At 34.4% G+C, this 13,586-nt stretch overlaps 1 protein-coding gene across 2 annotated transcripts; it reads left to right on the plus strand.

The window, feature by feature from the left end:
* Window positions 1–4,169: 4,169 nt before the first annotated feature.
* Window positions 4,170–12,311, plus strand: LOC149211280 (uncharacterized). 2 transcript variants are annotated; one of them, XM_089396991.1, is made up of 13 exons: window positions 4,171–4,354; window positions 5,744–6,149; window positions 7,161–7,234; window positions 7,657–7,816; window positions 8,018–8,042; window positions 8,506–8,595; window positions 9,456–9,627; window positions 9,784–9,857; window positions 10,163–10,232; window positions 10,894–10,965; window positions 11,100–11,233; window positions 11,417–11,490; window positions 11,778–12,311. In XM_089396991.1, exons 2-13 carry the CDS (start codon window positions 5,849–5,851, stop codon window positions 11,849–11,851), a joined length of 1,320 nt encoding a protein of 439 aa, XP_089253117.1. In that variant the 5' UTR covers window positions 4,171–4,354; window positions 5,744–5,848; the 3' UTR covers window positions 11,852–12,311. The 2 variants fall into 2 exon arrangements, with proteins under 2 accessions (XP_089253118.1, XP_089253117.1); XM_089396992.1 differs by lacking the exons at window positions 11,417–11,490; window positions 11,778–12,311 and having other exon boundaries at window positions 4,170–4,354; window positions 11,100–11,237.
* Window positions 12,312–13,586: the final 1,275 nt, after the last annotated feature.

A 13,586-nucleotide genomic window follows, 5' to 3' on the forward strand; every position in this document is an offset into this window, starting at 1 on the left:
CACAACTAGCCTAGATCCATCTTAACACCTGATCTACCAAGTGGTGAGAGGGATCAAATTTCTTTTCACTTTAAAAGAGGTTTGCATCTCAAAAGATTTTATCCCTCTAGACGTTTGGTAGATTCAAAGTTAAGACATATCTAGGATGGTATATATATATATATATATATATATATAGATATATATATATATATATATATATATATATATATATATATATATATATATATATATATATATATATCAAGTTGTCAGTGTCCGTCAGAGATGACTACGGGCTTAGCCTTTGGCTTGAGAAATCGCGACCCATGGGCATCTAAGTCGTTAAAATCACTTGGGATTGCACTCGTCCTCAGCCACACCTTCCCTTAATATGACTAGATTTTTGCCCATAAAATTTCCAACTAGTGATGTCCACATCATGGAGTGACTTAGCAATACACCCCATCACCATCTATTCTACACCCTGTAAAAAATTATAATTATAATTTATTTATTTTTTAAATTTAAATTTTATTTTGACAAAATCGAAAATATTTAACATTATAACATCTCTACCTTATTAAACTTAAAAAAACTTCTAATACTATATAAACTCATATTATACATTAAAAAAACTTGTAATACTATATATAAACTGAATTATACCTTAGAAAACAAATACTTTGCTTTTAAACGTTTTCTTATAAAGAATGTATACGTATTATCCAACATTAAAAAGATGCAAAGACGACCAAGTTAATATTCTCATTCAATTCAATGAATTGCATACTTTTATCCCTTAAGATAATGTCAAGCAACTTTTTTCATATATGGAATATTAGAATATTGATAACATAAACTAAAAAATTATTAATGCATATACTTGAATTATTATAAATGTTTAAATTCTTAAATTTATTCCATGATATTTTAATTAAAATTTAATATTATCATAATTTAAGAATGATTTTTTTAAATATAAATTATTATTATCATTAATTTTTTAGGATGATAAATATAATATTTATTTAAATATTTTTAAAATTTAATAAAATATTTATTATATATATCATAATTAATTTTCAAAATATTATTAGAGGAAAGAATTTGTGATTTATGAGATTTTAAGAAGTTGAAGATAGAAAATACTTGTCTATTTTATATTTATTTTTAATTTAATTTAATTTTGAGAATAGGTATAACACTATCAATTTTCTTAATTTTTTTTATTTTTTTTATTTTATGTTTTTTAACCTAAAAATGGAACGTTAAAGATTTTGATTAATTTTTTATTTTTTAAAATAATAATAATAAATTTTTTTATAAAAATTAAATATATTTCAAAGATTTAATGATGATGATAATTAACATTTATTAAGACTAATGCGGTCTATCGGACGTCATGAAAAGAAAAGGAATCTAATTGTGATTCTTGAAAATCTTGTTTCTATGATCAAAGAGAAAGAAAGAAGTGCTCCGAGATCAATATAGTTGGGCTCGCTTAATAAGTCAAGAGGATTGGAAGTATGGAAGATGTTAAGGAATTGAGAGCGGAAGTGAGTAAGAAGAGGGCAGTTTAAAAGGAAGTGTTTTTCATCTTCCACCTTCTTAGTATCACAAATCTAACAGATTCTAATGTCCCAAGGAGCCTTAGGAGTAGACCACTTCCTAGTTTCACTTCGAAGCTCATGAGAATTAGTTCTTATCCTAACAATGTTCATTTTTTTTCTTAGTGTTGGTCAACACAGAGAGAATTCTGGTTATCAAGGGTGGGGTTGATCACCTCCTTATAGTATCTTAGCTTCCTCTTACCCTCCAACTCCTTATCATCCCACAACTTGTCCTTAAAATTGGAGGTAATAGTATATTTGACACTATCCTTGCTTCTCGTGATGATATCCTCCTTAATCCCCCAATGGTTGAGCCAAGACTGGGCATCTCTATGCCACCCGTGCTTGAGGCGAAGGTGGGGGTTTTGAATAAAGTTAGAAATTTTTGGGAGCCTCTTGGATTCCATGTTGGAAATATTCTTCTTATACATAAAATATCTAAACATAGTCGTACTTTCAATGAGGGACAAACCAACTTCAATCAAGAGGATATGATAGAGAGTATTTCTCTTGATCTTTAGGTTCTAGGTTATGAATTTCTTTTGAATCATCTCAATCTTTCTCCATGACTCTCTGGATATACTGCAACCCCAAACTTCACATCCGTATAAGACAATAGGGGTGACGAGAGTCTCAAAGAGGAACCTCTTTTTACTGCAAATGCAAAGATCAATCGACTTACAATTCTTTTCAAGCTCATAACAAACTTTCCAACCTCCAATAATCATGTTCTTGATGCTATAATTCCAGTTGAGTTGATGAGGAAAGTCAATACCCAAATATTTATAAGAAGAAACCTACTCTAAGCAATTGTTATCATAAACAAAACTACCATAGGTGATATTTTTGGATTTAATGATCATGACTTTAGCCTTATCGGTATTAACTATCATACCCATCTTGGAGCAGTAGACATGAAGAGTCTTAAGTTGTTTGTCTAGGTCATCATGGCTTTTTGCAAGAAGAATGATATCATCAGCATAAAGGAGAAGGGTAATGATAATACCAGAAAGCTCGGTGCCCTTGCAACTTGCAATTTGCAGACAATCCTCTAGCTTATCGATGTATATGCCAAAAAGGGTAGGGGATAGGGTACACCATTGCTTGACTCCGATATTGCATTTAATGTCTTTAAACTTCATTGGTCTTAAGCTTGGAAATGACAGTCCCGTAGAGGCGGATCACAACAATCCTCAGTTCAGGAGAAACCATGATCTCTTCAAGTCTCTCTTAGAGCTTATCTCGAGGAACAGTGTCAAAATCTTTTCTAAAGTTCACAAAACAACAAAAGATATCAATTTTACTATTACGGCATTCCTCTGGAATGATCCTGAGAGTGACAAGATGGTCGATAGTCAAGTGATGTCTCCTAAAATCAGCATGCCCTTTAGCTCTTTTACCACCGTTTTCAATCCAAAGGCTAAGCTTCTTTTCCAAAATGAGCCCATATAGCTTGGCCAGGATGTGGCTAATCATAATGGTCCTGTAGTTAGAGGGAACACTTTTGTCACTATTTTTAAAGATAGGCACAATAAGGCTTTGCGTCCAAAGCTGAGGGAAGTCATGTTGTACAACCAAATTGAGAAGCTTGTAGAGATGGGGAATGACGATAGATCTTCCCATTTTAAAGATCTCAGCTTGGTATCCTTCAATATCTTTAACTTTCCCATTCGCGAGCTTATTAATTCAAGACTCAATGTTTTCTAGAGAAAATACATCCTCTTAATAGGTGTGTTTAAAATGGTGCCCATAGTATCCACAAAGTCATACAACTTCTTAAGATAATTGTCCTAATTTTCTAAAAAACTAAAATGATTACCTTTAATTTTATCATTATCATTAATTATTAAAAATATATACACATATATATTATATTTATTTTAAAAATAATATTTTATTAAATTAAAAATTTTATATTAAAAAATATATTTTTAAATATAGTTTATCTCTTTCGAGCACATTCATAAGGGAAAAAATAAAGCATATTCATAAAAATCAGTCCTCTCAATATCCTCCATTCATACGGACATTTTATACATAAATATGTTATATTATATAAAATTCATATAAAAAATTTAAAGCAGAGCTAACTTAGAATTTAATCCAGACAAAAGATCCAAATGGCAGCCTTTCGAAAAAACATCCTAGGGTTTAATTTATGTCACGCTTATCTACCCAAAAATTGTCTGTCATGAATCTTTAAAGTTTTAAATTTTTATAAATAAAGTGTAAAATTAAAACGATTATTTATAATTCAAATTATATAAAATAAAACTGAATTTTCATATTTCGGAAAATTTATGATAAACTTTAATCAACAGCTACAAAATAACAAGAAGGAAGATTTAGATTTTTTAACTAACGGCACCAAAGAAGAATGGAACTTCTCACCCACTACAAATGAACTCAAAAAACCAAAAATTTGAAGTAACCAAATAAAATAAAATATAATCCTATAATGATGATTAATTTATGAATTTTCCCTGCGCACGATGAATCCAAGTTATTCTGTTCTATTTGTTTATTTATTTATTTGCCGGGATCTGAAAAAGTTTTTGTGCTGCTTTGCAAATATTCCGGCCAGGAAAAGCTTCCCGGAAATCTGCGAAACGGCCTGTAAAGGATAAGAGACGCAGGGAAATTTTTCGATGCCGACATGGACTTGTAAGTCGTTCAAGGTCCGTAGTGTGCTACGTTCAAGGATCCTCTGGTCTCGGGTTCGTTTCGAAGAATGGAAGGAGAAGAGAACTTAAAATCACATTGTATGTCATCGATCTGTAACGTCATTTTAACCGTAGAACGGGTCTCCTCAGAAATTTGTTGTTCCCAGCTGTAAATGTAAGATCGCTTTGACAGGATGAATTGTGCAGAGTAACTGATAAATTAGAGACGGGACAACCGAAATATAGCTGATTGCAGTCTAATTTGTAGACTCTGCTTTCACAGTATTTTTATAAAATGCCTAAAAGATCGGTCTAGAATCTTAGCACGAACGTTAATTTTGGTTACAAATTAAAAGTATAGAATTGCCTGCCTGTGTTTTGACGAACACTGTTTGTTTGGTGCTTCATAAAGACTGGAATTGGCGGATTGCAGTGTGCTGAATGTCTAAGATTACATTTTTTCAGATATTAGTATGCAGTTTTATGATGTCCATGATTGCTCGCTGATTTCCAATGTCCAATGCTTTTCGGTAAAAATTGAATTCTTAATACGTTTCAGTAGAAATTTATTCTGTAGGCAAGAATGGGATATCTTACAATATATATTTTGTGTAGTTATTGTCACATACTGTAAATAATCTTGTCAGTGATGCTAAAACGTTTGCACTTGCTTCTTGATGTTGCTGCGGACTCAATTTGATTACACAAATATCGCTATTTACGGATTTCTGTCCCATAAATGCTGCCAATTTTGCACCTCGATCAGTTTCTTTGATGTGATATTTTCCATGGTTGATTATTTTGCTGCCTATTCGCAAAGATGACTTTTGTCTCAGTAAAGAATCGGTTCTGCATATTGTTATCCACAGACTTGTTTCCATTCAGTGAAATTATCACAGATGTATTTTCATCCGCGTAGATGTTCGTCGAGCTGAAATGATTTTCTTTCTTTATGGCAAATCTCCAAATATTTAATGTCGTTACTTGTAAAGCTACACATGTAAGTCAGGTAGGTAGTGAATGCTGCAGATTTTGGTTTGTTCTGGAGCATTACCCTTGCAAAAACCGTAGATGTCCTTTAATTTCACGAATACCCTGCTGAGTGACGGTAAACCTACTAAATTTCGAGTTATGACACGGGAAATTTCAACCCTCTCGGCCGAAAGTTTTGTTCGCTTAATCTCTCTGTTAAATGATCTGCCTGCTTCTTGCGTAGTGCATAATGATTGCAAATACGGTGGCGTCAGGTAACGAATATTGTAAGAAAGATGCAGTATCCGATGGATACTGGCGTAAATAGATCAAATATCGAAGACGGCAAAAATGTCCTGCTCACTCTGCCTCCAATTTACAAATTTAGATAGCTTTTCTTTTGATCCACGACTGTTCAGTTTTCTTGCTTATAACTAGTCTACTCTTTATAGTGTTTCAAATTCGAGTTCTCTGTAGATTTTGCAAGTAATAGGATCGATTTATTCCATAATGCAGGATGGATAAGCTCTGGTAAGTCTACGAATCTTCTCAGGAATGTATAGGTTGGGAGGGTATTATCAGATTTACTAAATTCCGAGCTATTTCTAGCCACTTCACACCATGAAGACCCGAAAGCATGAAGTAGCTGGGCTTCCTGGAGAAAGCGGAAGGATACAGATGGAGCCTGAGAGTATTTTTGCTCGGGTCGAATTGGAGACAGGGAACCCATACCATTGCGAGATGCCTACAACCATTGCACAGAGATATCACGAATTCATGGCAGATTCTTGCTGCAGCCAGCTATGCGACGGTCCAAACCCTCATATGGCACGAAATGTCTACGGGTTCATCTTCCTCCCGACAAATTTGTTAGCCTGGATGGTTCGGGATTATGGTAACAATGCATTAGCAGAGCTCGAGCGTAAGTATCAAAAGTTCTGCTGTTGTTTCTTTCGCTTCAATTATGAATTTCGAATGAAATTTAGCTTTCGCAAATAAAGGATTGGGTGTGTACCTTGATTGCACATTAGTTTAATGATTTAATTCCGTCCATTACTAGCTTTTCGGACCGTTAAACTCGAAACTAGAAATTTCAAATCCTCTAAATATACCTGTTTGGTGTTACTGTAGACCTAAATTGGGTTTTCCATTTTTTTGGTTGGCCCCAGCTCAATGTTAGAAAGAAGGATTTGAGCTATTGTAGGAAGCTGCCACCATTATTATGTGAGACTCCGGTAGGCCTGAACGCCTTTTTATCACCACAGCTAGCTACCTCAACCCTTCTCAATAAGATTTGAACCTGAGACCAGATGGGACTAAACTCCAAATAAACCAACTGATGTACAGCTCAGGGTTTAAATTGGGTTTTCTAACTTGAATCCAAATTTCTCCCTGTGACCAAAATTGGGATCACAAACCTATACCAAAATTGAGGATCACAAAGATACGAATGACCATGTAAGCAGCTATGGCGCAGTGAGCATGATTATGGTATGCTGAAAAATACGACTGATTTCAAAATCTTGAAAGTTAAAATAGAAACATTATTTCATGCACTACCAGTTCTCAACATAATAAGAGACTTAGTTCAAACCTTGAGACTCACTTTACAGCCCTCTACCACTATGGAAAACAACAAACTGTAGACTCTGTAGGCTGCTAATAAGATGGAACACCTGCTGACCTAAGGATACTGATGACCCTTCACTGCACTTCGGGACATTTCACATGATTTTACAACTTTTAACTTTACTTAAATTCTCATAAAATCGTGAATTTTTCAAATAGCTCTTTAACTTATCTGCAACCATTTAGATTATTATTCTTTTGATATACATGTAATTACATTTGGCTTTGGAAAATGAACCTAATTTACATTGTATGCCGTTTTCTTCGTTATATATATATGAATTTGAGATCTTCGTTTTTACAGATTTGAAAGGCTGTCAAGGAGGTCATGACTGCTTAGGTACAGAAGGTGTGCTTCGAGTAAGCCTGGGCTGCTTTGTATCCAATTTTAAAATTTATATGCCTTATAAGTTGTTTGGCTTCTAAACACGTTGGATCCCGGATTCTAATTTCTTGTCATGAGCTTTTTAAGTTTGAAGTGGCATCATATCTTTCACAGAAGGTAAGTCCGGATCAGTATCAAGGTCTGAATTTTCATGCAGAACTAACCACCCATTGGTTACAAACCAGATTATTTCTGGGAGCTTTAACATGCAAGTGGCCTTGGCAATTTTCAAATGCATAACCATGGCAACATAACTTACTTAAAATCATATCCGCGTATCGATGCCATTTGACTATAAGTGGTACATGAGTCTCGGGCACTTCGTGCGATGTCAAGCACGTTATTTTCCCCAACAGTATTGGACCATAGCGATAGGCCTCTGGAGTCTGAACTGTTTACCTTAACATCACCTCAGATATTTTATTTCGCTATGTTTCTTACAACAGTTGGAACTACGAAGTTGCATGAATGTCGTGACTCGTGGCATTCAGGATGGTGGCCCTTGAAGAGCCTTATGTGGATTGCTCTGATGGTGATCCCCTTTTTTATTCCATCTGCTTTTATTCAATTCTATGGTGAGTTTACTTAAAATGATTCTCAGCAATCTATTTCAATACCAAATCTGGTTCAAATTACCAATTTTTACTCTGTTTCTGCTTAAATTAGACAGGTTTCATGACTTTGTGGCAAATTGCAATTAGACATCAAAATTGTGTAAACATGGACTTCATAAAATGACATATCATAAACTAACGCCTTTGTAACTATTGATGCAGGTGAAGTTGCTAGATTTGGTGCCGGGTATGCTTCTCTTCTATCACGTTTTTTGGATACAATGTGCCTTTTAAGTACACAAACAATCTGCTTGGATAAATTAACTTCTGCAGAATGAATTTTACATTTGCCGATTTGTAGAAAACAGTCGATGACAAATCCAGGGGTGGGGGTTGGTGATATTTTCACGCAATACTTCACTAGTTCAATGATATCTAACAGATCCCCCGTACAGCAATCACCTACGTCATCAAAATGTCTTTTGCAATTTTAACCTAAATACTACGACTAGATAACCTCTGTCTTCCAAAAGAGAATATGTAGATGCTATGCTATTTGTCCATGGTAAATTCAGGATTACATTGGTTACATTTGGGTGATATAGTTTGATCAATCACTAAATGGATATTATGGTTTCTATCTTATAGGCTAAAATTAATTGCTTGTTAAGGAATACTAACCAGGGCCAAATTTGTCTTTTTTTTGGTAGGATATTTCTCATCATACAACTTTTCAGTGTGATCAATTTCATCACCTGGTGGAATGATTATTGGGTATTGGAGAAAAATATTGAACGATGGTACAACTCTTTCCCTCATGTTCACCGTTTTTTTTCTTTTAACTTCAAGGAAGATGGATACGTTAAAAAAATTGAAGTTTGAATCCAAAATTTGTTTGGGGGATTTTTTTACCCTCAGTTTCATCCAGCTGAAGCCATCCCTAGATTGGACAAAGAATTCCTTTTACAGAGTGAAAAGAAAAGGAAAATTACCGGATGACGAACTGGTATTAATTATGTTAATGGGTAAAATAACCTATAAGGAAATTCAAAAACATAGAAATAGTCAAGATGCAGATAAGGGATATGGCTATGAATACCTAAATTGAGATTCAGAAGGCCATATATCATTTAGTTCCAATATGTAGATTTGGTTTAGAGTTTGCTTTCTTGGATCTTGTCAAAAATCAGGAGATAACAGAATCAAGAACATTTAAGTAGGATTAGAAAAATAAAGCCCTGTCTATCTACAGATATACACACATATTTGCCTCATGACCATATCGACGAATACGAGAAGCATCCTTAGAAAGTGAAGAAAATTTGAGTAATGCAGAAGATGGGCGTTTACTTTGTTACTTGAAATCCCAACTTAAAAATACAGAACTTGCCTTATCTGTTCCACAGCTCGACACAGCTCTATATATTGAATTGACATGCCAATGTACTAAATCTGAATTTTATAACTCATGGAAACATCGATTATAATGCATCCAAAAACATATTCAAATTTCCACCTCCCCTGTTTAAAAGCTATAAATCTAAGAGTTTTTTGTTCTTTAATTGAGATCCATTTTCTCCTTATCATGACATTTATTTTATCGCCCAGTTTTCGTATATGACATAACACTGATGAACAAAGAAAATTTAATTTCACACAGTCGGATCCTAGTGATTACAATGTCAACGATGGCCTATGCTGCTTCCCTGGCTGGAATCATACTGATGTACATTTGGTATGCTCCAAAAGCATCATGCGTCCTGAACATATTTTTCATCACATGGACACTACTTCTTCTTCAAGTAATGACTAGCATCTCCCTACATTCAAAAGTAAGTTCCAATGACATAATTCACATGTAGTTATTAGTAAGTTGGTGATTCCTTATCACAAGTTCGTTTAGTTGAAGAGTTGTATCTGCTCCTCAGTGTAATTCTTAAACGATAAATTGCTAATATAGGAGAATTGTTTTGCTTTGCAAAATGCAGGTTAATGCAGGCCTTATGACATCAGGACTTATGGGGCTTTATGTTGTATTCCTTTGCTGGTCTGCTGTCAGGAGGTAACCACATTATATAATAGTCTTTTTCTATTTATATTTTTATCAACGTCAGCCACTTTCAGAGCCACTATAATTGAACTATTTTATCTGGTATATTCTAAAATACTTATATCACCCATTGGACCACAGATACCCCCATATGTTAACCACTCTAGCCTCTGGGTATGAGGAAGATTTTATATTACTAGGTAGTTCAGTTTCCATAGGCTAATTACTCTAGGTATGAAGCTTATATCACATGAAGTAGTTAAGTGGACCAGTTTGCTGCTTCTGTTTTCCATTCATATTGCCCCCTATGTTTACAGTGAACCAGCAACGGAGATATGTAATACAAGGCCACAGACAACAGGGAGAGGAGACTGGATGACAATTGTTGTAAGGTTTCAAGCCTCTATACCACTTGCTATTTTGTATCTCATGTTTCACTATACATTCTTATTGGTATATGAATATATATAATGTGCATGAAATATTTGATGATTCGAACTATGCATTAATATCTGACTTTTAAGTGCACTTTCTTCTTCAGTTTCATTATCTTCGGCTTTCAATCTAGATCTCCATGGATTGTTCATCGCTGCTTTTTTTACAATTATAGGAAATGCTGTTCTTTATAAAGAGGAAAAGGATGCTTCTTATTTGTTTGACAGTAATATCAGTGGAAATTATAGAAAAGAGATACAGAGCTGACTGGGAAATTGTACTTTTGCATTTACACAATTTTCATGTTCACTTTGTATGTACTGTGATTGTTAGGTTACTCTCCATTATAAAATCATTATGAATTTGAGATTTCTGTTGAAGCTACGAAGAAAAGGCATTGATGCTAAAGCGCTTATAATCCCCATTTGATTACCTCCAAAAATCAGACCAACTATTTTTTTATTATATCACGCCGAATTTTTTGTGCTGATGCACATTTCTACCTCACTCAGACGTTGTTTCAGTCCAATCATCAACCGATAGCTGACTTTTATCTGTGGTAATAATCAACCTGTCCCTGGAAATCTGATGCTTGTTTTACATTTCTATGCAGAGTTTTCTAATTGCAATGCTTGCAATAGTCATGGCAACATTTTCTACTGGCATTGATTCAAAATCATTCAATGTAAGAATTACCACAAGTTCTGGCTTCTTGCGCTTGATTTAGTTATATTTCACTCCAAAGAATTAGAATAAAGTGGCAGAGTAGAAGAAAACAATTAGAATCTTCATCTGTACTAAAATTATACATGTCTACAGTTCCGGAAAGATGAAGTCGAGGCAGAGGATGGTGTTCCATATGGCTATGGATTTTTCCATTTTGTTTTCTCTATGGGAGCCATGTACTTTGGTATGTTATTGATCGGATGGAACTTGCACCAAACTATGCAAAAGTGAGTGTCTGCACATTGGCCACATGCTTATTTGGAAACATTTAAGATCTCTATGAACAATTAAGACAAGATTATGATTGGAATAGATCTCAGCTCTGTTCCTCCATTGTTTTAACCTATGTATTTGCAAATATTCGAAAAAAAAACCAATATATTGTATTTTCTGCAATGATTTATTCTCAGGTGGAGCATAGATGTTGGCTGGGCTAGTACATGGGTGAAAATTGTGAACGAATGGCTTGCTGCTGGGTTATACAGTAAAGCTTCTGTTTACCCTCCCATATGTTTGCACAAATGAGAATCATTCTTCATTTCCAATTTGTACAATTTAGACAGGGATGCTTTTGTTTTCGTCACCATTGAAGGAAGAGACTAGCTCCTTGGTTAGATAAGAAGTAGTTTTGATAGTTACCAGAGCCTAAGACAAGTGATCATGAGTTAAATTCACCTTCCATGCTAATATCCACCACGCTTAACTGATAGTGAGCTTTATCCAACAGATCTGTTCTAACTTCTCATTCCTGCAATGTGATTTATTGTGCAGTTTGGACATTGATTGCTCCCCTCGTATGGAAGAACAAAACTAATGGTGAATCGACATCAAATGCCCGAGTCTGATGGTCTCATATTCACTTCTTTTATGTAGGTTTGGAATGCACTTTGCAAATCTATTATTCTTCAATATCTACTATTTCCTTGTACCATCTGTGGCGCAGATAAGGTTGGTTTCCAAAAGAGAGAATCCAGTGCAAGCTCTAAAGAAATCCAATTCCATATGCTCAGATTGGAAAAATGGGTAGATTCCATGCATGAATTGAGTCACTTTGAAGATTGCAGTTGCAATAAATACCAATATGCAGTGGCCAAGGATTCCATTGGGCTGTTCATTAGTACCTTAAGAGTTTTATTGGATGGCAGCTGAAAACTTACTTTTTCTGAATAAAAGCTCTTTCTGATCAAAGTAAAGGGACTGTAAAATCCTTGTCATAAACGCTACTAATATTTGTACAGAAGACCCCCTTTGAGATCAAAGTAAAGGGAAATGTTGAAGAGAATATATAAAGTCTTTGGAGCATAATCTTTTTTGCACGTCGCATTGGTTTTTGCTGCATTTGAACCTTGAAACCAACGGCCTGCACACATTGAAAAAATATAACTAACAATCAAGATGAAATGGAATAGATTACATATTATATTCAATATCAAAAACTATGATTCGTATTTTTTATTTTCCCAATGGAAGTTCTGTCATGTTACTAGCCCTAGTAATTCTAACTTGGATAAAACAGAGTAAACATATAGGCCTTAAAACCTCAAAATGGCCTTTGCACAGAGAATTCTACCAACTCAGCTAACATCTAACCAAACAACCCTCTAAGTAAATTGACATATAAATATGAGATTAATTGAATGCATCACTATTGGGAGACGTGGTAACCAAATCAGTTTGAAATAGGTAATCTCTTTCTATATATAAAGAGAGCATACTAAAGTCAGAAAAATGTAAACTGTAGAAAGAAGATTGTAAATTGTAAAATAAAAAATGCAGAAATATGAAAGTTTAAATTAAAACATAAAGCAATATTATATATTTCTTACAATGTCAAAATCATAATTCCAGATTGATATTTATGATTTTCTTGCTTAATTATAAACTACAATGCTTTAATCATATTTTTTTCTTTATATTATATAGGTAATATATAAAACAGATTTAATTGCATCTATTTGTGACATAACTTTCTAATGACCGGATACTAATAAATGTGTCAGCAATTGAGCCTGCATCATGTTAGACATCCTCTAATATCCTTTTAGTACTGGTCACTCCCAAGTTGCAACTCATCTATTGGGCTTCTAACTATAGGTAGGTCAACCAAGGTCACTTTGGGTGAATCTGATTGTTCATATTAGTAAACTGGTCCCATTATGATCCATGTGGATATTAGTGGCCACCCACCAATTCCACTTGGACCCCCACCATTGCTTCTTTCAATTTTTCAGTTTCCTTAATTGTAGCACAATTTACTATTTTTAGCAGTTTTTCGGGTCCTAAACTTCCAAAACCATTTTGAGGCTCTAAACGACATTTTTTTGGAAATCTACCGTCAGCGATTTCATGTCTAAAATTGTCTTTTCAGTCGTAATCCTCAGAGAGATCTTTCCAACGGGTTATCATGCGCGTCAAACGGAGATAATAGGACCAAGTGGTGACCCCGGGAAGTTGGCTGTCCAACTCACCCCAACAGGGCCCATAAACTCTTGGTGTTACATCTCCTTGGGTTAGGGTTTCAGTTGTTTAGAGTTTGCTCTTATTGTTCAATAATAAAAAGACTCTTCAGCCTCATTGTAA

The sequence above is a fragment of the Pinus tabuliformis genome, chromosome 1_2 (assembly GCF_031772625.1).
Source record: "Pinus tabuliformis cultivar Carrire ecotype Pingquan chromosome 1_2, CPIR1, whole genome shotgun sequence".
Classification (NCBI taxonomy): domain Eukaryota; kingdom Viridiplantae; phylum Streptophyta; class Pinopsida; order Pinales; family Pinaceae; genus Pinus; species Pinus tabuliformis.